The sequence below is a fragment of the Tachysurus fulvidraco genome, chromosome 23 (assembly GCF_022655615.1).
Source record: "Tachysurus fulvidraco isolate hzauxx_2018 chromosome 23, HZAU_PFXX_2.0, whole genome shotgun sequence".
NCBI classification, from domain to species: domain Eukaryota; kingdom Metazoa; phylum Chordata; class Actinopteri; order Siluriformes; family Bagridae; genus Tachysurus; species Tachysurus fulvidraco.
Genome location: NC_062540.1, coordinates 11,706,841 through 11,730,575, shown reverse-complemented (window position 1 = coordinate 11,730,575; position 23,735 = coordinate 11,706,841). Strand labels below are relative to the sequence as shown.

The 23,735-nt window shown below is 40.1% G+C and overlaps 1 protein-coding gene across 7 annotated transcripts; it reads left to right on the top strand.

Moving 5' to 3' along the window:
• The first annotated feature begins 153 nt into the window (after positions 1 to 153).
• On the top strand, positions 154 to 23,181 carry bcl2l1 (BCL2 like 1). Of its 7 annotated transcripts, none has more exons than XM_047807550.1 (4): positions 344 to 1,119; positions 4,811 to 5,615; positions 11,892 to 11,926; positions 21,539 to 21,647. In XM_047807550.1, exons 2-3 carry the CDS (start codon positions 5,031 to 5,033, stop codon positions 11,919 to 11,921), a joined length of 615 nt encoding a protein of 204 aa, XP_047663506.1. In that variant the 5' UTR covers positions 344 to 1,119; positions 4,811 to 5,030; the 3' UTR covers positions 11,922 to 11,926; positions 21,539 to 21,647. The 7 variants fall into 7 exon arrangements, 6 of the variants coding, with proteins under 6 accessions (XP_027026496.2, XP_047663506.1, XP_047663507.1 ...); XR_003444360.2 differs by lacking the exon at positions 11,892 to 11,926 and adding an exon at positions 22,031 to 23,181 and having other exon boundaries at positions 368 to 1,119; positions 21,539 to 21,994; XM_027170695.2 differs by lacking the exons at positions 344 to 1,119; positions 11,892 to 11,926 and adding an exon at positions 154 to 318 and having other exon boundaries at positions 21,539 to 23,181.
• The last annotated feature ends 554 nt before the right edge of the window (positions 23,182 to 23,735 follow it).

Sequence of the window (23,735 nt, the reverse complement as noted above, 5' to 3'; positions counted from 1 at the left end):
GCATGCGCAGATGTCGGTCCTGTATCGTATTTGTTTTTTTTTCCTGCTCTAAGGCGATTTGTCAGCTTTATGGGCGGAAATCTTTCAAGGTTATCTATTTGCCTATCCTTGCGCAGGAGGTGGGATTTGTCACAAAAGGAGTGTGGAAAGGAGTGTGGTCCTCTAAAACAAGCAGGTTAGGTAGCTAGCGTAGATTTGCTAGGCTGCAGTGCTGGGTTTAGTGTAGGTTGAGCAAGAAATGTTGGCTTTACAGGCTGGACTCTTGCTCAATATTTCGACCATGTGGGAGAGCAAGACATAGCGCTCTTAATGATCTGAGTAAGTAGCATGCATTGGGGTCATAACTATCTGTTCTTTGGTCCTTTATTGTGAATCCCGGGCCGATTCTGTAAGCTAACGTCAGGGCTGCTAGCCTTGGAGCCCAAGACTGACGTAGTTAGCTCTGCTAGTTCTGTCCAGGAAAAGGAATATTAGCTGAGAATGTATTTACTTCGACCTTACTGTTTATTCTGCTGATTCATTGCTTTAAAGATTTGTTTCAATAGTTATACAGACTATAACGTTTGAAGGCTCCTTATTTAAAAATGGTTTGAACTCGAAGGTATTCAAATAATTATTCTCTCATTTGGTTATAGTAAAGTTGCTGCAGCATTGTGGCTAGGCTAGCTAGCTGTCTTGTAATGTTGTTTCTGATGTAAATCAAGCCTAATTATTAAGGTTAACGATTATAGAGAAATTTATTTTTTTAACACGGTACTTTAATGGCATCCGCAAGACTTCGTCGTTCGAAAACCGATCGTTTTTGATTGTTTGTTTTTAAAGCACTTGCGCGAATGTATGCGCTATAACAGTGAGTGGTCTCTATATATCACGCGCACGGAGTGGGCGCTGTACAGAAACGGGTTCCTATAGTTACATAATTGCTGATATGTGGGCGGGGCTAAAGCGATGCGTGGGAAACAGGGGCGGGCCCAAAAGAGATTCCTGTATTATGCCTCTTTTCTCGCACTTTACAGTACAGTCTAGAAAGCAGTTGTTAGAGATTGGTAACATAGCTCTTGTATAACTAAACAACATAGGAGTTAGCCTGTTGGATTTTTGGAACGGATCTCCATATTGGTAAGTAAGGGTTGTTCTTTAACTTTGTGGTTCAGCGGGTTGTCATGTATGTATGTTGTTTACAGCCGAGATTATGCGAGCTGCTGTACAATGTCCAAAGTGGAAGAGATCTTGTTATTGATGAACAAACCAGTGTTGCAGTTCATTTCTAACTAAGCTTTACATAGACTGATCTTTAGAATTTTAGTCTTCTCAGTACGTTTATTTGGGATTTTTTTTCTCATTCCGTTCTTCATGACTGCTGGCCTTAAGGGCATGCATTCTCGACGTGTGAATATCGTGTCAACAAATCGTTTTCTGTTACAGCTCCACAGCCTTTTGCGTGCATTAATCCATAATACAGCCACGTTAAAGCTCCTAGCTCGTTTTCGATCCCACGCGAGTGAATGTCTGGATGCTGATTTCTATCCGAAACGTGTTTTTAAATAAAGCAGTGTGACGAGCCTAGCTGCTCCGCTTCACCACGTGCCGCACGTGCTGCTGCTCAGGCTGCGTGTCTGAGTCCACGCGCAACTGCGCTGTTTCATTCCTGCCCATTGTTATGGCTTTTCAACCGAGTTGTGAATTTTAAAGCGCAGATTGTGCTGTTTCCTAAGAACGATCTTTCTTACAGGCTGTTTGTGTCACCGCTTTTGCTCAACAGCAATAACGGCGTGTTGGGAAATGATGGTGAACAGCACGCTTTGTGTTTGTTAAACTCTTCACGCGCGTTGAACATGCAGACACTGGGCACGCGCTACTTTATTTACTACAGCTCATATTTCATCATGTCCAACTTGGATGAAATCATAAGTCTTATGTGGTTATTTAAACTCCCCTGCTGGTTGATTTCACTCTGGTCGAGGTTAGTTTAGATTTCTGAGACTAAGGGAAAGGGGTGTTTTTGTTCTTCATCAGAGGCAGGTGCTAAGGGGCACCATCCAGTGGCGTGCACAGACCTGCAGTGGGGCAGGGCGGAAGGACCAAAAAGGGCACTAAAAAAGACAAAAATATTACTTCGATAAACATAACCAAATGTATTTTTGTACAGATTTTAACTTATGAAATTGCCTTTATTTAAATCAGTATTCGTCTATCTGCTGTCTTTTTAAATATTTGAATGACTTCATTACGATTAATTGGAATGTCTCGCTCAATGGAGACCAGCAGTAGGTCAGAAAGCCTCTCTTCATTACACATACTTAGAAGACGGCATTTCACAAGTTTTAACTTAGAAAATGACCTCTCGACTGTAGAAGTGGAGACAGGCAATGTTGCATAAATGTTTAGGATAAAAGTGTCACCTGTGCCTTATTCTTTTGGGATTGAGTGATCATGAAACACTTTAGGTTCTGTGAAGACCTTCTCTTCCTCAATCCCGTAGAATTTACTAACTGTTCTAACAGTTGACCGTCCTTGTGGATTTTTTGGAAAGCCAGCTACTGGCTGACATGGCCCAAGAGAGCAGCAGAACTGTATGTAGTCGCTATTAACCTGTATTTTAAGCTGATCAACATGAGCTGGATCTGTTGGAGGCCAACTGTAAGGCCAACAAGGATTGGTTAATGTCTTGTTCATTGTACCCTGAATCTGGTATTCAATATCTGCTCCTGCAGCTCCTTCATTGTTATCTCTCTATCCTTTTCTTGTCTCATCTCTTCTTGTACCTCCCTTTACATCTCTATCTCTCTTCCAAAATAAGGAGATGATGATAACAGTGAGAATCAATAAGCTAATCATGTTGAATTCATGTTTAGTTTTGTTGATATTGAAAACTTTATTTGTATTACATGGATGAAGCGTTAGCTATCATTAAATCAAAGATATAAATGTGTTCTACGTTAGAGTTGGACGTGGAATTAGATTTAATGTCACTAAATGCATTTCCTCGAGCTAATGACATGAGCACATTCTAAACTATGCTAGTGCCTATTAACGGCCTTGGATAAAAAAAAGACACGTCAATGTCAGAAACGTGGCAGTAATACTAATAAGTAATCATAAGTCCCGTGCTACCGCATTCGCTAAGTTTACAACAACATTATGGTAGGAGAAATGTCCATTTTCCACGTTACCTGTTACCTTTTTTTTTTTTTTAAGACTCGCGGCTAAGATGCGGCTGCAAAGCGCTGTAAAGGTAAATCCGCCTTCCGCTACACCTCCGCGTAAATACGTCCGCCTATTTTTTTTGTGTTAATTATTATTGTTACTGGCAAATGGTATAGAAGTGTATTGTTATTCATAATAATACTACTACTAATAAGAGAGGGGCACTTTACACTTTTAGACAAACGGGGCAGGGGCTTGAGTCCCCCTTGTGCACGCCACTGGCACCATCTGTTTCTCTGGACAAGTAAATTAGAGATCAGGTTATGGGGATAAATGTTTATTTACGATAAGGCTTAGGGGCAGATGATGGAGCTCTGTGATAAATATCACGGTAAACATTTCTGAGTAATTCTGTATTGTCAAGTGACGTTATAGCGTTTACTGAGAATTGTTCTATTCGAATTAGAAATATAGAATCAGAAGGAGAGTCATTGCCAGGTATTCTTGCACATACGAGGAGTTTGTTTTAGGGCCTTACACCTGGTCACTTCATGTGTTTTCTCTGATCCGATAGCTATCTAATTTGTTAAAACTGTTCCATTTACATTAGACCACATAAATGCGTCTTGGCGAATCGGATATCAATCCGATCTTTCTACTCCCGCCCAATATGCAAATATATTTTACCTCATTTCCGGGGTAATTGAAATGGAACACGCTTTGGTGTGTGCGGTTGCTACAAAAACAGCATTTACTGTTTGCTGCATTTTCGCTGGTGGCAGCAGTGCATTTTAAGACCAAACGAGACACCTGGGTGAAAGATCGGAGCCAGGCGCTGGTGGGAAAACATTTGTTTCTGGCGCGATGCACGACCTGCGAGTCACCTGCGAGTGACGTACTTCCATTTGGGGGGAGTATAGCGCTGACGTATGTGGCTTGAACAACCACATGCATTTACACCTGTCCAGTGTCATCTGAAATGCGTCCCAGACCACCTCCTGAAGTGGTTTGAACGATCGGATTTATATCCGTCTCGAAAACGGTTCGGAGGGCATTTACACCTGGAATTTTTCCGATCGGATAGCTATCGGATCACAGAAAACGCATGAAGTGACCAGGTGTAAAAAACCCCATAGTGTTGTAGTGCTTCCAGTACACAGAGACAACACCGCACAGACAGTAAAAATAAGGTGAGAATTAAAAAACAAAAATACGCATGTGTAAATATTTACAAATAGACAAAACGAAATTTAAAAATGAACAGTGTACGTGCAGTTGTGATGTGGATGATAGAATGGAATAGTAAGTAATTAAGTAAGTAAATAATTGGATATTAAAGAAATGTTTGTACCAATAATTCCTAGTCATTTTTTAGCCTTAAATAAAATAATTGATTAAACTTATTATTTGACTTGTTTTTATAATGGTATCATAAATGTTTTTTTACATCTTGGATAATGGCTCACAATGGGGGAAAAAAAATCTAAACACAAGGTAGGGTTTATAATTATTATTGTATATTTTTTAGTAGCTCTTAACCTTCTCTTAAACCTTCTAATTCTGACTTCCCCCTTGTGTTTAGAGAGTATGTCTAAATCTATTAGTGTGAGAGAGCACTCTCGCTAATCATTTTTTTTCCCTTTTCACTGCTCTCTGACCACAGTGTTTGAGCCCTTGCACCATCTTGATTGTATCTGTTTACGGAGAATAAGAAGCAGAGGAAATCAATAAAGATCGGAGGTCAACCTGGTTTAAGATCAGTGATGAGAGAGCCAGCAATACAAGTCTGAGTGGAGACGCAAACATTTGCGTGTTGTTTTTCAGACACTGACGAGCAATCGGGTGCAGTATCCAGCAACAGATAGAACTAATCACAATTAATTATGACTTACTACAACAGAGAACTGGTTATGTACTACATCAAGTACAAGCTCTCCCAGAGAAACTACCCCTGCAACCACATTTGGCTCACAGAAAATACGAATGGAACTGAAGGAGGCCAAGTGGAGGAAAGGAACACAGAGGGAGCGGCCGAACTGGAGACACTGACATCGGTAGTTAACGGCTCAGTGAACGGGACAGGTTCAGCAGGGACTCCTCCACGATCGCCGGCTTTGTCCCGCCAGGGGCAGGTGAACGACATTGCGAGCCTTGAGGCAGTAAAGGAGGCTTTGCGTGACTCGGCCGACGAGTTTGAGCAGCGTTATACCCGCGCCTTTAGTGACATGTCGTCACAGTTGCATATCACTCCAGTCACGGTGTACCAAAGCTTTGCAAGTGTGATGCACGAGGTGTTCCGTAACAGTGTCAACTGGGGGCGGATCGTGGGATTGTTTGTCTTCGGAGGTGCCCTCTGTGTCGAGTGTGTGGAAAAGGAGATGAGTACGCTAGTGCCACGTATCGCAGAGTGGATGACCACCTACCTGGACACCAACATCCAGCCCTGGATCCAAGAGCAAGGAGGATGGGTAGGTGAAATGCTTAATCATCCAAAAACTTACTGGTGATTTTCACTCTTATATTTTAGTCATTCACTATAAATTGTTAGTTTCATTGATATTTTGCACTTTGCTGCGATAAATGTGATTGTTTTTGTGTGTGTGTGTGTGTGTGTGTGTGTGTGTGTGTGTGTGTGTGTGTGTGTGTGTGTGTGTGTGTGTGTGTGTGTGCTTCCCAATTAGGGATCCTGATTGCTTGTTTAAGGGCATGAAAGAAGCAAAATCAGATGTTATTGATCATGCTCTGCCGCTAGATCCAGTAATTGTGTAAACGTGTTTTGCATTTTCTTGATTTGTTGCCCCCTTGAGATGAGAGCTGTTTTTAGTGTCTGTCCTCTCCTGGGTCTGGGTGGGGACTTTAAGCAGCACGAAATGGCGAAAAGAAGCGATAGATAACGCAAAGGCCAGAGAATGGTCAGCTGAGCTTTTAACATCCTTGCTGCTTTTCAGCTGAATCATAACCGAATGAAGCCGAGCACAGCAGACAGAATCACGTGTAAGCTACATATGGTGGGTGGAGGGGACGGTCCCCCTGATGCTCTATTGTTTTCCCTGTTGGTATGCCATTGTCCTGGCTTTTTCCCCATTTTGTGTTTTTTTTTTTTTTTTATTTCTTCTTTGGTCAACTAAGCAGAGGATGAAAACCTATGCTGTCAGTGAGGACATATGCAGTGTGCTTTGTGGACAGTCGATATAAAAAGCAGTGCTTTCTCTTTGTGGTAAGAACCAGACGATGGGTGGTCCACTGGGGATATGTTATGGAAGTCCTTGTCTGATAGGAAAGGTCATTTTCGAGGCTGTTTTCTTTGATTGGTCGTTGTTTTATTTTGAGTCCCTCTGATTGGGTAACGTATTGCTGGTGCTGCTGGAGTTTAACTGAACTTCACGAGGCATCAGAAGACACGAAACGCTTCCACATGGACTTGTGTTTTCCTCCTGTTGCAATATGTCCATGCCTCGCAGGACATGATGTCTAAACCATTCATAGTAACAAAATGTCAACATACCAGAAATGATCTAAACTTGAGTCAAGAGCCCATTTTAATTCACACTATTTTTATTTTTCTTCTTCCTTTTGGGGAAACACAGAATTCTGATTTGGATTTTGTTTTGCAAAGAAATTCCTCCTTGCTCTAGTGAGTGACTTCAGCATTGAATGAGCCAAAAATGGCTGAATGAAGTCATCACGTGGGTTTTAACAAAGAAATACTTATTTCACTTCTTCTTACATGAAAGGAAGCAGGCATGTGTTTCTGATGTCACTTCCTTTGTGGTAAGAGAAAGTAGGTCTGTAAGTCTGACAAGAAGGAGGCAAGCACGAATATGGTGCATGAACATATTGAATGTAGGCCAACTACCCTCAGTGACTCACTTACAATGTTCCATATCTCGCGCATACACACTCGCATGCACGATAATGGTTCCATGTTAAGAACAAGCCCCTAGTTAATTGGTGGTTAAATTTGGTTAATGGCTAGAATTGATCTAGTACTGTGTTCTACAGCTGAAAGTATTGTTGGTGGCCATTTAACGCATCTTACAGCCGATAAAACCAGACATGTACTTACCTGTAAGCCCTTTTTTTTTTCATGCACTAAATACCCAAACAATTATTCAGCATGGTGGAGAAGTACAGCTTTGTCTGAAAGAGAAAAGCCATCCCCTATAAGCACTGCATACTCCAGCATGGAGTCATCTTGAATTCAGGGCTGGGTGACCTGTTAACTACACCACCATCACTCATCACATCACTCTGTCTGTCTGACTCACTTTATATTTACGGTTCGTTTTTTTTTACACACACACGTACACGTGTCTGTGGGGAAGCCGTTGACAGCTGATGGCTGCAGGTGTGTCTCAGTACCTGAGTCTGTCTGTACATTTAGGTGTTTTTTTCCCACTCTCCCTTTCTCTGTCTCTCCTTGAGAAGCATGAACAAGAATCTGCACTAATATTTTGAGGACCATGTTACCTGTGGTTCTGTCTGTGTGTGGTGTTTGTGTGCACGTGAGGTGAATTGCTCGAGGGAGGGAGTTTTTTCTTCAGTCAGGCCGAAATCACGAACATCATCTTGAAGCTGAGAGTTTGGGTGATAAGAGGAGCAGTGGGTAGAATGTGGCAAAGAGAAACCAAGATAGAGGAAGAGAGAGATGTTACTGTATCTGTGGAGGTTTTGTCCTTTATTCATCCTTCAGTGTGTGTGTGTGTGTGCGTGCGTGCATATGTGTGTGTTTAATTAAGGACACAGGCAGTGTATTTGGAAGTGGGTGGTCTGGCAGGGATGAGTGTGGTGACACTAGGGTGAAAAACCCTGTTTGGACATTGTGCTAATGAGAGCTTTCGACATTCTCTCTTTCTCACTCTGTCTCTCTCTCTCTCTGTCTCTCTCTCTCTCTCTCTCTCTCTGTCTCTCTCTCTCTCTCTCTCTCTCTCACACACACACACACACACTCTGTCTCTGTCTCTGTCTCTGTATCACACACACTCTCACCCAACAGTTACACAGCCGAGCAAGGATGCACTCAAGCATGCGTTTAAATAAGGGCTGTTTTTAGCCTCTTTTAATTGCTGTCTCTATAATGAGAAATCTATCTCTGATTTCTGTTTAAATCTCTAGTTCTTTTACACTCTCTCTCAGATGACCAGGGCTTTATGTGTAAGATATTTGTGAAAGGATTTGCTCTGTAGATCCATCATCATGCCCTGCCTTAACCTACAGAAATTTCCCATCCTACTTCACTTTCACTTTCTCTTGCTCTCATTGTTTTTTCTCTTCATCTCTGACTACTTATCTCTCTCACTGTCATGGTCCTCTTTCCCCTTTCTGACTCTCTCTCTCCTTGTCTCTCTGTTTGTCTGTTTGTTTCTCTCAAGTGGGTAAACGTGTTGCAGATCCGACATGCAACAACACGTGTGCGTCGTCATCATAGATCCCTTCTTTTTGTACTTCTTCATCCCTCCATCTCTCCTTCATATTGTCTGACACTTTTTTTTTTGTGTACGACAGCAGTATACAGTATTTCTGCTTGAACATTTACATTTCCAGGAATTTGTTTTTAGTTTCTGTTGTTTTTTTTTTTTTTTTTTGGTCTGTGTTCTGATAAACAAGGGTTAACATCTCTTTATGTGCAGCTGTAACTGCAGTGTAACTCAGGTATATACTAAAACATATTCCTTAATCATCACTTTATCATGAATTTTTTTTATATATATATAAATTCATTTCTAAGTAATAAATTGAAAAATATGAAAGTACACTCAGTCCAGTTTGCTCTTTTCATGTTATCTATTGTCTTAACAAGCTCTAAACATGAGGCAGAAATCATTTCCCTCCAGTTTTCTGTAGACTCGGTGGTTCTGCATCGCACACATTCCTCAACACTAAGCAGTTTTTGATCTTTTTCGGCATTGCATGTGAATATGAATTAAGATTGTCATTTATCCCCACACATTGTGTGTGTGTGAGGGAGTGTGTTTTTCTCTATTCCAGTACTTATTTAATTTATTGTCTGGCTGTACGTTGTAATGTGTGAGGAAACCCTCTGTGCACGTGATTGCCGTAAACAAAGACACAGAGGACATGCATCATGCGCACGCACACACACACACACACACACACCCTGCAGTGGTCCAGGTAAAGATCTCTGAGAGACGGTAAACAGGCCATAGCCAATAGCTAAACACAGAGAGGATGATCTAAATGAATGACTGATCTCTCGCTACATCCCCTATCGCTGCCCCCCCAGACATAGCAGCTTTACACAAAACACATCCCATCAACCCAGCCCCCTTTTTTATTTAGAATGGTGTTTTCTTTCTCTGAGGGCACCAGCTGTTTATCCTGTCGCAACTTCATCCACTCGCTCTCAAGGTCACAATCCTCGGCTGTTGATGGTTAGTGAAAAAATCAAGGCCAGTGTTTGAGATATATTTGTGATTTTGTGTGTGTGTCATATTTGGTGGGGTTTTGTGCGTGTGTATATGGGCTAAGTGTATATGGCAGCAAACAGATGGTGAGGTTTAGTGTGCTGGTGCCTCGTCACCAGTGTGTCTGTGCGGGAGATGGAAAGGGAGATGGAGAGACAGGGAAAGTGGTGAGGATAAAGAACAAGATGTTGGACAGGGTAAACCACTCCTCTGAGTTGTTTTGCAGAGGGGGGTTGGGAAAGAAGGAGAAGGTGGGCTGATCCATTTCAGCATGGGTGTGGAGGTGGAGAGGGGAAGGTGATTCTGTTTTTGTCATGTGGTTTCTGTTTTTTGTAATATACACCATTGTAAAAGATTGATTTTTTTTTATTTATTTCATGAGATTCAGTAGGAAAGAAGTGGTGTGTCCATGTACGTGTGTCCATGTATGTACGTACATGCGTGTGTGTGTGTACAGTTCTCTGCTTGCTTTCACAGATTGTGATTTGTCACCACTGAGATGAGTCACTGTGAGTGTGTACGTGTGTGTGTGTGTGTGTGTGTATGTGAACCTTACATTGCAGCAGAAAAGGGGTTTTTTTTTTTTTTTTTTTTTTTTTTTTTTATTCTCTCCTCTCCTCCTCACTGTACAGTGCCTGTGTACAACTGGGTCTCGTACAACAGATCAGTCTACTGTGCATCAGCTCCACTCTTTGCTATTAATAGTCTGTCACATTTTCGTGTGTGTGATATTCAGTCTTGTGGAAGAATGATGTGCAGCTTTGAGTCCCCTCCTAATGCACTTGCATTGAGATTAGCCAGCATCATGGGACTTAAGTTGACCATCAATAACAGGGAAGAGCAGGTCAGTGTGCCTCGATGCAAAGAAATTACTAGTAATAGTTCAAAAAATTGTGCAGATACAAAAATCTGATCTGCTCAAATCAGACCCAAGTCACTTCCATAAAGGATTCCTGGATCAGACACATCCTACATCAGCGAGAATGCTCAGACTGTGCATCTGTTTCTTTACCCACATGCACATTTAAATGTCAGCATCCTCATCAACAACAGCAGACAGTAACAGCGATGACTAGCAGTGCACCTGCCCTCAGTGCAGTTTTAGTTCTATTATTTCTTGATTATGTGATGAGCAATTCACAATTTAATTATTTCAGTTCACTTCTGTGTGATTTTTGCTTAATCACATTGTAAAAGTGCCTGATCTTTTGTTCACTTGTGATGTTTTGCCATTTTTCTCTTATTTTAGCCTTGAGCATTATCCAAACTGTCTTGAGCTTGCCCTTTGCGTGTACTTCACCTCAGTATAAAAGTCTCTTGTTTTCAGATTTTGTTTATTCTACATGTATTTCTAAGTCCCACAATGTTGTTCACAATGAACCGTCTCTTTGACTTGATCCTGCGTCTTAGTCTCCTGATTCTTCAGTTATCTTGATTTTGATAAGTGTGTGTGTACATATTTACACATCTTCAGACTGTGGCTGAGCACTAGTGTGTTATGTACATGAACCCTGGCTGAGTCAGAATCCCTGCTCAAGCCGGCTTCGTCTAGAAATCAGACCATCAGCAGTTTCTCCTCACTTTCACTCATTGATTCGCTTCCTTTCTCTCTTTCCTGCTCTTACTCTCCACAAGGCCATGTCACTGGCCTGTTCAATCTTTCTCTTCCCTCCTCCGAACCACAGTATCACTCCCACAGTTTCCTTTTTGTCTTCTTACGTCTCCACGTCTCCTCCCAGCAGCTCTGTTATGTTTCTAATGGTTCCGTTTCCCTCCGTGATGTTCTTTCCATCGCCTGCACCCCGCCCCTGCAGCAATCTCCTCTTCTTAAAATTCTTGCTTTCACTTGGAGCTGATAGCAAATTGGGCATCTGTCAACTTTGACAACGCCTTTTTTTTTCTTTTCTTTTTTTAACAATATGATGAGGGTTTGTTTGTTTGTTTGTTTAATTAATTAATCCAAAACTCAAGATGTATGTGATGTGTATTTAGTCCTCAATGAGATGTATGTTATTTACAGCCAATCAATAACTCTTAGATAACACGGACATAAAAGTAGACGTGCTCACTCTGTGTCCATGTGGTTCAAGTAAAATTTACAGTGAAAGCTTCTCATGCCTTCGTGAAGAAAGGATAAAATGTTGGAGAAAACCATTTTTGGTTTCTGACCTGGTTGTAGACCCGCCGTATATAATCAGGATAGGGTTCGTGTTGTGTTTAACTCACTGGCTCATTTACAATACAAAAAAAAGCTAAATTTCCACAAACATTTGACTGGAAATCTTATTTATTGATTTGCTTATTTGTTTGTTTTCATAGAGTTTGAGCTCATCTGAGACTCAGGATTAATTCCAGTAAGTAATACAATGTGACTAGGATGCAGCTCATCAGTGCAGTTCACCAATCAGTTGTCTTTCACTTTATTTTTCCTAGCAGTTTCCTTCATGGCTGCCTCACAACATTAATCTCTGGCTTTTTAATTCCTCTCTCATTCTCCCTCTCAGATAACATGTCTCTTTGTGCTCATGTGTTCAGGCATGGTTGGGCATGGATTTGATGGTGCTAACATACCATGACTATGAGTCTGGAAAATACACACACACACACACACACACACACACACACACACACAGAGTCTGTGTGTCTATTATCCACAGCCTGCAGTCTGTTTCCTGCTAGACGTCCCAGTGGATTTGCTGTATGTCTGCTTTACGGTGTTCATTTATCTGTATGTGGTGCTTATTAATTTCCAATAACATTGCTACAACGCGCATGTTCATATTAGTGCACTCCTACTAATACGCTATCGTTTCTATAGTAACAAGTGATGCTTGTATGTATGTATGAATGTAAATACATTTTTATTCTAGATATGATACTCCCTGTGAGCTGTTTGTCCAGATTTTTGAACAAATAAGGTAAAGCTGTATGTTTCCGACATGGGAGAGTCTTCAGTACAGACTATCCTTTTCCCCCCATCTTACAAATGTCAAGATGGAAAAAAGAGGCTAGCGATTGAAAGTTTATTACTGGTGCAATATAAGCGATAACAGGAACTCTGAAGCGATACAAATCATAACTGTTGTAAAAACGAATCAAAAGTGAAGTTTCTAGAACAGCAAGATTCTGTTGTTTTATTCCTTACTTATTGCTCAATCTCTGCGCTCGATCGCAAGCTCCCCATGTGAGCCGTCACAGCGTGCACTGATCATTTTGTGCTCTGATCATTTTGTACTCTCTGCTTCCCAAACACACTGCAGGCAAAGGCATGGTCATTAGGTCACAAAGGCAACAACAGAAATGAAGTAAACAAATGTACTAGACCTACAGGACTGGAGAAGTGTGTTTATGCCTGGGTTGACGATTGGCTTCTAAGTAATTGTTTATGGATTTAATTTCATTATTAGTGTAATAATCCTTGATAAACTTGAAGCACATCTACACGTAGATTCTAACTTTTATCATTAACTACAGTATTTAGTTGATAGGTCTTAGGTCATTGAACTATTTACGAGCAAATTATATAGCTATGATGCCTTTTCCAGTGAGGATGCTTTTAGTTTATGGCACATTTTAATTATATCTGTTGATTATATTTTCAAATAAATTTTTTATATTTACTTAAAAAAAGTGATTCTGTAATTAGGAAAAGCAATAAGCTCATGAAGTAACAGTGTTTAGGTGATTAATATTTGCAACAGGGCTGATTACTCACAGTTCCTTTTTTTTCTAATTCTATTTATGTATAGAATTTAAATATTTAGAATTTAATTATTTTTGCTATTTGTGTGTGTGTGTGTAAGAGATTGACATTACGAAAATGTGAAGGTGACATCTCCTTAGTAAGATTATTAATCTCCTCTTTAACTTCTACATATCCTCCTCACACACAAAGCCACACAGATATCGCCATAGTAACAGCAAGGAACCCTCCTTTAGACAAAGCTCTAGAGATGTGACCTAAAATAGTGGAAGGGATGAGTTCTGTAGCACAGTGATGGAGAAAAAAATGACTCGATGCTTTCCTCTCTTTTAATATCGCCTCTGCTGTTCAAGAGAGCAACAACTTAACATTCTCTCTATCACCAGTTCAGGAGAGCTTTATTGGCATCACTACTGCAGATGCTGAACACACCCAGGAGCAATGCAGACATTCGAGTAATAAAGATTAGAAACTATCACCTCGCGTATCACAGTTCTTTCATGCACACAGTGCCATATTAACTTTAATTCTTTTAGAAAATCATCATAATGGCAAACATTTAATTTATTTATTTTCATGGCTGTATAATAATCTTTGTACTCTGTGTAGCATGAATTGTATTTAAGCGAGTGACCCGGTTATCTAGGTGCTGGTTGTCTTGGTGTGCAAGAAGACGTTGTACCATTTGGGGATTTCTGAAAATGCTCTGTACACAAAGCTTAACTCCACATGCCTGCTTCTTAAAGAAGTGCGAGATATGTCCAGTTAAAACTATTGTCTCAGAGATACAAGGTTGTAACAGGACATTCCTTTTGTAACAGGACATTATTTCAGCAACACTCTTTCTAAAGTGGCAGGAATAACACTGTTAACCACATTCACCTCTCTGAAAGTCTGGTGCCCCATAAACGATGGTCTGAATCATGCTGATGTCATTGACCTGTGGGGGATTAAAGAAAATGACAAGCTCTATTGGGGATGATGTAACTCTGGTAAACACAGGCCAACTTATTGACTGATGTTCTTTGATCAAAGACATGGACAAACATCCAAACACATCCTGCTCTGTTCTGAAAGTGCTTTGTAATTCTCAGCAACCCCATCTTGTCACATATCCTGTTCTGTGACCGTTGAAAGCCGTCCTCTTTTACCAGATTTGACATAATCAGCCGTGCCTTGGTGTTAAACATTTCTGTGAAAGTGACGTCACATGTACTGAGCCAAATAACCCGAACAAATCCACAAATTGTTTTCCTGTCTATTCTCCAGGGTCATGTCACCTTTCAGAGCAGCTTTTTTGGTTCAGATCAGCTGATTTCCTCCACCTCTGTCCCACTGCCTGAAATAAAAAAACTTTTGACAAGCAGCATTCCATTGAGTGTCAGGAAGTTCTGCCCTTCCTGCCAGCACTGATTGTTCTGTCCGGGGGCCGGCTCATGGGAACAAGTGGAACAGAGCTCTGCTTGTTTCTGTTAAGCTTATCCAATAAAACATGATGAATTTGAAATAGAACTAAGTTACAGTCAGGGACAGCGATGGCGTTCTGTGTTTCTCAGATTTCTGTAATCCAGTTAAGGGCTTCGGGGCGGGACAAATTTGTAGCCTGGGACAAGCAGATGTCGTGTTTTTTTTGTTTGTTTGTTTGTTTGTCTTTTTTTATTTAGTAGTTGCCTGGTGGACATGTAGGTTTAACAGCCAAAAGAAGAAGTCCTGACTTCTTATTGACTTTCGTAAAACAAAAGTTTCCACTTTGTATTTAGAGCATGTTTCAGCATAATCCATATCATGTGTAACACACCATGATGCTGTAACTGGGTAACAAGATCACACGCTTTCGAATCCTAGCTCCTGCCGCACACACAGATTACTAGCCATGTTAATTTGTGGTCACAATTGACAATGATTAATCAGTCTTTTCTAGACCTGTGGGAAAACTGACAAAATGATTGTTTGCTGTGAAACTGACATATGACTCCCCTGTTAGGACAACACACAGTAACCTGTGGTCAACAGAACATAAAGACATTAGTAAGACTCAAATGACATCTTTTAGCAGCAACCTGAGGATTTAACACCTCAGGTATAGCCGAAAGGCTGACCAACAACTTGCTAGACCTTTTTGTCTAAAACAGCCTCTCAACTGTGTATAACAATCATAATCATACATTTGTTTGTTTCCATTCTAGCCTGTTTTAACATGATTACATACCAAACTAGCAGACCTTTGCTTCAGCTACCATCTTTAAGCCTGATCACTTTACATAGAACCAGAACCTGAGTTTTTCCTTGTCTGATGAGCTAACTAACAACTGTTCAAAATTGTAAAAAAAAAAAAAAAAAATGCATACATCTTAAATGTTTTAAAGGAATTCTTAAAGGAATATCTATTTTAGTAACCTTAGGTAGCCGAACCAATGCCTTTTTTGCATCCTGTACCAGACAGATGACACAGACAATGGCTTCTATTTTGGTATAATGACCTGCCTGAGCCACAACAGAGTACTTGATGCTCTGTCTCTCTGTGTGTGTGTGTGTGTGTGTGTGTGTGTGTGTGTGTGTGTGTGTGTGTGTGTGTGTGTGAGTGTGTGAGTGTGAGTGAGTGACCAGTGACCAGTGGGGTAAGAAGAGGTCAAGGGGTCACTGTATTGCAATAGTGTAGAAACCTAGATTGCTTGACTTGTGGCTCTCTCTGCGTGCGCGTACACGCACAATCCTCTCTCTCACTCACTCACACACACACACACACACACACACACACACACTTTCAGTCATCAGTTTCCATCAGTATATTGCTGCATCATTACTCCTCCCAGTGCACTCATTCTTGAAGCACTCAGGACATCAGTGACTCACACATATACATTGCCACACTGTGTACACACCTCTCAATATTTCTGCTGTAACCTTGGCAATGTACCAGTGATATCTCCCTACCGCTCCTCTCTTGCCAACTTTAGCTTTATATTTTCCATGTCTTTCCTATTTCAGGAAGAGTTCTCCCCTGCATACCTCTGTTTCCATTGTAGTGCGTATTCACAAAGCATCTTAAAGCGTCGTCTCTGCCTCTCCCAGGTCACTAGATCACGTAATTCCACTCTTAATGAATTAAAGGGAATATTCCTGATTTGAGATCAAGTTTTTTTTTTGAGAGAGTGAGAGAAATCTTGTCTCTTTGTGTCTCCTTTACAGCTTGCTTATGCAGCTCGATATCATCTGGCTAACAAAAAGACTCATGTTTACACCTGGCATACAGACGCAGTTTCATCATTCCCATTGTGTACACTTTGTGATCCTATTTTTCTATGCAAATACGATAGCTAGGAAGGCCGTCAGGGATTGATTTGACCGAGATTATTTTAATTCTACTATATAAATAATGATAAGGATCGTCTACCATTTTAGGGTTGTTTTTTTTTCCGGTTTAATGATTTAATGGCAGTATATCCTGTGGGTGTGTCCTTTGTCTCAAAATGCAAAGCTGATAAATACACTGTACACACTACATTGATATCTGCCTGACAGACATGTCAAATGTTATACGCTCATGATCACAGAAAATAATCGTGGTAATAAAGACTAGTGTAAATTGCACCTTTGTGATTTTTCGTCCCGGCTCCGCCTGATCCCCTTTTCTGTGCACTGGAGAGATGTTTGCAGACACGGCTGCCTAGCAGCAGCAATCCCACTGCACACATCTTCTAAACTTACCCATCCTTTGGGTGTTTTACAATACTTCAGGCACCTGGCAGATGAGGTTTTGTGTGCAGGTGTGATCGTTCACCCACCATCACCATTTATATAGCACATACTATACCGTGCAGGCCTTAAGTTTTGATAAGAAGAATAGTGTAGGAAACCTTCTCTCCCAATGTCTTGTGTGCTGGATGGTATTGATGCAAACATGTTTGGACATGTTCACTACCTGATTGTATGAAGCAGGATTCAATCAACTGGCAGACATGACTAGGGGACATGACCAGTCTGAGTAACACTGCACATGATCAGCAAGCAGAAAGAACTGACTGGTGTGTTTGTGTCCTGCACATGTGGAATCTCAAAGAGCACTTTATGGTTTAGTGAACTGTAAGAATCTTAATCTTTTTTGTTGTTTATGTTGCCAGTCAGACACTGTGTACTGTTTTATGTTATATTAAGAGAAGAACACGTAAGAGAACACTCCAGTATTTAACTTTTTCTGTAACCCGTCACATATGTAGCGTATATGTAGCAGTGATTGAGTCACAAACATTTTGCCAGGTTTCCCTGTTCTGAGAAAAGAAAGGAAAACTTGTTTACTCAAAATTTACTTAATGTAATCCCAAAGGCAGTAGTTGGGGTAGTCAGTTAATAGGTGTTTAAAATAGTCCATTATCTACAAAACAATGCAAAACCTACAAGCGGTACAATAACAACAATAAAGGCCATAGATATGAAAGTCTTACACAAACTGTTTTCAAATTTTTTTATACAACTTTCCAAAACATTCGCTGTACAGTTTTGTATTTATTTTGGGCTTCACCTTTTTTGTAACACACATCTTTTACTTTTATAGAAATTGATGTATAAACACATTTACCTAAAGACTTAAAACATTTTACAATAAAAAAAAATAAATGTCATTTGATTGCCCCAACATCTGCATTTAGACTTTATTATTAAGGATCTGAGATCAGGTTTTCTGTTCTTTCCTCTGTACAGGAAAATTTGTGTCCGAATTATTGTTTGTTGTAATCACACATACTGTTCAACTGCAGTGAGATTAGATTTATGAAGTGCTGGTTTAAGGTTTAATATTTTAGCTTTATTTCATAATAATACACAAGCCTAATTAGAAAGAACTGTATCCTTCAACCTCCCTGTAGATACGTATTATATAAGGAATCATTAGAAAAGGCTGAATCATTCCCGCTATAAGAATCAGTCCCTTTATTCTGGTTTTATGATTTTCAGACATCTATTTTATGTAGGTTCACATTTTGTTTTACCCGTCAACAAACACCTGTTAATTGTGAAGCTGCTTTTGGTTCGGTTATGACTGAGATTTGTGTCTTCAGCGCGTCTGTTTTTAAGTCAGTGAACTTTTCCATCACAACATTTTCACATTCACTGGATGTTTTTTGCCATGTTTGGTCAGAGCTGGAAATTTCCACTATTTCAGTAATAGTCTGGGTTGGGCTGGGTGTGAAAAATAATTCTTTTAAATACAGACACACATTGAGCTATTTTACTCCAGTTAAGCTGTTTGTCACTTGTCATAATTAGAGTGCACATTTAGCCAAACCATGTAGATAAATGTTTTGTGGAGTGAATCTTAATGAATCGTTTATTTGAGTGATTCGACTGACTCACTGCAAAGATGAAAAAAAATAATAAATAATAATCAGCACTAGTAATTATGATGTTGCAAGGCAAGTCACATGCCATTGTTTGCACTCCTGCCTACTTTTCTCACACATTCCCTACATACCAGTTCACCTTGTATGTATGCAATATGTTCTAGCCCATGGGTGTGCATGAGACAGTGTACATTACACAACCTTGCCTCAGTTCAGTCAATATTTGCATTCTTTCTAAAGCAGCTGATCATGAGGAGTCATGTGGCGTGATCATCAGAACATCCTCATCCTCTCTGAGTTTAACGTGTGGTTCTGTGTGTTCTTGGCTCTAATGAATAGTGGCTCTGTAAAGCACAGTATTTGTTTTCAGTGCAGCTTTGTGTGCAGGAATGTCCTGTAGCTTAAGGTATGCTTGTTATTGCAAGCTGAGCCCACTGTGCTTGACAGCAATGTGTGCCAGATGGATACATGCTCTGTATTTATTTATTATTATTTTTTTAGTTTGACGGTGATGTGCATTTGAGCTGCAGGTCACAAGCTTACGTCGTCACATCACTCTTAACTCTTGTGAAACGTTATCAGCTGCCACCATTCCATGTGCTCAACCGCCACTCCCTTTCTCATTAATTTCCAAAGAAATTCTCTATTTCTAATTCTCTTTTACTTTATGCTTGAAGACACGTAATCTAGCTCTCCAGCCAGCAGAAACCTTTGATCACCCTTTCAGCAGTTTTGATCACATTATTTCCACCTTTCCTGTCCTCCTGCACTGTTTTGTCTTGCTGTCCTCAGTTTGCGTATAGTTTATTTTTGACACTGCTGCTGCAAATGTGACAGGATTTAAAGGGCCCCACTTCAGCCACCCTTGCCCAGAAGTGCTAGACAATGTTCCTTCTGTCTCTGCTCTTGGCTGTGCATGTGTGTGTACACCTTGTACCTTGCTGCTAAGTGGGTTTGATGGTCAGCGTATCTGCGTCACAAACCATGGCTACAAATCATCTTTTATTTAATTATTTTTGTTTCCATTATGGTAAAGGATCATAGGGTATCTTGTAAATCTTTTCAGTTGTCAAAATCTTTTTCCACCACAGCACTCTCGAATTCTGCATATTGATTGATTTAGAAGTTGACTCATTTTCCAGAGTGGTGCTTCCGACAGCATTTCCGACAGTACACATTTTAACATTGTCATTTCTATAGTAACAGCTTATACATGGAATAGTACCGTGTCCACATAACATCAAGCTGCAGTTATTTTCTTCTGAATGTCAACAAAGGCCGAAGAGGAATAACTGTTTATAGCTGCTATAACACAACTGGTAACAGGAAAGAACTAAAGTTCTGGAACAGCTAAAAAAAACACATTGAAATATTTTTCTGTGATTTAATTTAAAAACTCCAATCATTGGCAAATTGCTGCTTTACCTCAGGCCACCTGACACTTCAACACTTGTTTTCAAAATCCATTTATTATTAATCCTAGAATATGTGGAGCATTTGATTGCACAAACACATTATTGTTTCTATAGTAACAACTCATACACAGGGACTTGTACAGACACATTTAATATTAACCTGTTATTTATGTAGCAATTGGTATTACTGTCCGAGCAAAAATAATGCGCACCGTCTGACCAATCAGATTTGAGAAATCAACATCGTGGTATAATTATTAACAAATGGTTAGTATAGCCAGAAATGGCTTAAACATGTCTGTAATCATCAGTTTCTTGTGAGAAATGGACAGCATTAACTTAAGGTGTGAACAGGTTGAATTCTGTGTGCTGACACACCAGAGGCATTCAGAGACGTGTATGGCCACATTCCATTTTTTTTGTGTGAATGCTAATGTGTCCCTGACAACCAGCATCAAACCTTTCCTTGAGTGAATAAAAGCATGTCAGGTCTCGATCGGGTTGGTGGATGGCTATATTTTTACATCCGGTTCAGTAAAGTCTGTAGTTTTCTGAAAAATTTACAGTTGAAGATGGCAATATTTCACAGTGTGAAGCCACACACATGCAGTCTGTACAGGCTATAATAAAATGTTCCAGGACATGAGATCTAGCCTGTAATAAACCTCATTTTCGATTCATCCATGGGGGAAAAAATCTATACATCTATACACAGACACATTTTGGTCTAACCCTTTAGCATTTTTTCTCTCTGATTATTACACCGGAACAGACAGACACAGGATCGGGGGCGAAAGGCAAGTCTGGGGGATGACATCAGTCTGCATGACTACAGCATGAGGTGTAAGCAGGGTTACGTGCTCCAAATATTTTTGCTGTATTTGACATGTGCCTGATCTCATTGTTGGGTAATGAAGAGGAGAAAGGCACAGGAACTACACAGCCTTCAGAACACCAAAAAAAATCTCAGTTCTGAATGACTTGTTTAGAGAAAAGGATGGAATAGAAAATGTCATTGCAATATGTGCTCAGACAGGCTAATCTGAGCAATAGATTCACATGATTTTGACTGACATGCTCAGCTAAAGCTCAGTCAGAGAGCATGCTCCATTTGTTTGCTGTTCTCTTTGGAAACATGTTCAAGCCTTAAGCCCACTTTGCATAAAACTGGTTGCTATAGAATTCTGCTCTAAAAGCCAGTTGTTAAGCCTGTAACCCTGTGTAAAGAGGCGTGCGCCCTCTGGTGGTTGCATTTTATTTTAACCACACACAAGCTTGTTGGAGGAAGAGGCGTGTCAGAAGGAGGCCTGTGATGGGCAGGTCCTTAAAGAAGCCGTACGATTGGCTGTAGGATCCACAGTGGGTTACTGCTGCAGGAATTTTCTAGAAAGATCATGGAGCATTTTCTAGAATTTTCCCCACATTCCCTCCCACTTTGGATTCATGTGTGTTCAACACTTGATGGTGAATGTGATGTTACAGATTGGATTTTTTGTCTCTCTCTCTTCACAGGAGCGCTTTGCAGAAATCTATGGGAGTGGTTCAGCAGCAGAGAGCAAAAAGTTACAGGAAAGGGGCAAGTGGCTGCTGGCAGGGATGGTGCTGGTGATGGCGGTGGCTTTGGGCTCCTACTTCACTCATAGGCGCCTGTAAAGATTACTGAAGACAGATCATCGGCCTCCACCCAGTATACACCTCAAACATACATGAAGGAACTTTTACCAAGAGAAATTTGATTATTTTTTTTGTTTTGTACTTGTTTTGTTTTCTTTGCCAAGCATTGTCATGTTTACACCCACCTCCTCCAAATACTCTCGTGGTGCATTGTGGGCCATGTGAGTGGCCCAAGCACAACTGTAAACTTATAATATACACAGTCCCAACCTGGTGAAACATGACTTTTTGGCCCAAAAACAGTGATGTTGCTCAATATCATGACTTGCATTACTTGTCACTTTTTTTAAAGAATTGATTGATTTTCAAAGACTTTCCAAACGGATCAGCTTATTTCTGTTTGTTCTGAGTTTAACCAAAACTCATCATTTACTGCTTTAGTCTTTTAAAAAATATATACACCTTATAATTTTATCTTCAAAGATGACAGCAAGTAGCAATGATGCAGAGCTTTTTTGAGAGGGGAGTTTAAGTGAAGCTACTACTCATAGAGTCTAAATGGAATCTCAGTCATGTTTGTAAAATAAACTAGCGGACATGTTGAAAATCTTGCACTACAGTTCAAGCCCTTTTTGAGTCCACCGTGGGAGCTTTTCCCATGTGGGGTATTTACCAGTACGCGACAATGATGGGACAGATTTTTGCCTAACCCATGTGGTCAACTTTGAAGATAAATTCCGGAAAATTCTGTAGTTTAATGTAGAGTTCCAGGCTTTGTGTCTAAAACGTGCCCAGAAATGACGTGTGATTCTTCGTGTGGGATTTATGATGAGGGTCAGAAGCTTTTCATTTCTCTAGATTACCAAGTGCTCACCGAGATGTGTGAGCCTGTTCTGATTAAAGAGCAATTCAGTTAAATTTCATTGTGTGTTTCTTTATGTTCATTATTAAACCTAAATTGGTTGAAATTGGTGGTAACTTTCTTTACACCTTTGGGAGTATTGTAATGAGAGCTAGAGCTGGCCCTTTCCTCTCTGTTATTGTTGCCACACTGCATCATAAAAGCGTAATGTGTAATTGACTAAACTTAGATTAAAACGCATCTCGACAAGAGTCCACTGTGTCTTGTGTGGTTTTGGTGGTGGTCTATGTTATACTTGGCTTTAAAAGTTAAGAACACCATCAGAGCAGGTTGTAGATGAGATGCTTAGTTGAGTCTAGCTTACTTTAGTTCGAATTAATTTATCAGCCAGTGATTTCTAGTAATTCTTGAAATGCTATTTTTCTGTGTGTGTTAGTGAGTCGGTGGGTGCTTCTAGTGTAAGTGTACGTCCTTGATTATTTACAGCGAAGAGCGTTTTATTTTGCTATTTAAAAAAGAATGAATGTTTCACATTGCTTTCTAGCATTTAGCCCAGATTTGCTTGATAGCTTAACAGCGTTACCATCTACTGTGCACTAACGTGCTATAAAGGAGTTGAAGATGTGTATGGAATGAGAAATGTCTGCTGAAATCTCTATTAAAAATGTATAAATCTGAATTTTTATGCCTTTATTTGAATTGTTTAGAAAATGAAGATGTTTTAAATTCAAAGTGAAATTATATTCCATGGTGAATGTGTGATCAAGGCTTCAAATTCAATTTTATAATAATCGATACATTCCCACTGCAGTTCTTCAGGTTCAGATGTAGTGTTTTATGCACACATTTTTGGAATTTGAAGAACTGAATTTGAAATGGATCATACCGCCATAAATTTAATAATTTATGCATGGCATAGTGGTCACAACCTCATATTTCCTAGTCATTAGTCTTCCTCCATGTTCTCTGGTGTCCTTCCACATTCTAGAAACATGATGGTCCATGCAGTGGTTTAATGCTAAATTGCCATGTGTGAGTGTGTGTGTGTTCATGTTACCCTGCAAGAGGCTTGCATTGCATTCAGTGTGAACCCTCACCATGCCCAATGTTTCCAAGTTAGGCTCTAGATCCTCTTGACCTCTTTGTATGGATGAATGGGTGAAGACTAATATCAAATTGAATTTAAAACCTTGTGCACATGCAATCCATACAAACTAGAAAACAAAATCACAA

Coding starts and splice junctions, on each gene's coding strand:
- bcl2l1 (XM_027170695.2), top strand. CDS start 5,031: ATGACTTACTACAACAGAGAACTGGTTATGTACTACATCAAGTACAAG. Junction 5,616..21,538: donor TCCAAGAGCAAGGAGGATGG/GTAGGTGAAATG, acceptor CTCTCTTCACAG/GAGCGCTTTGCAGAAATCTA.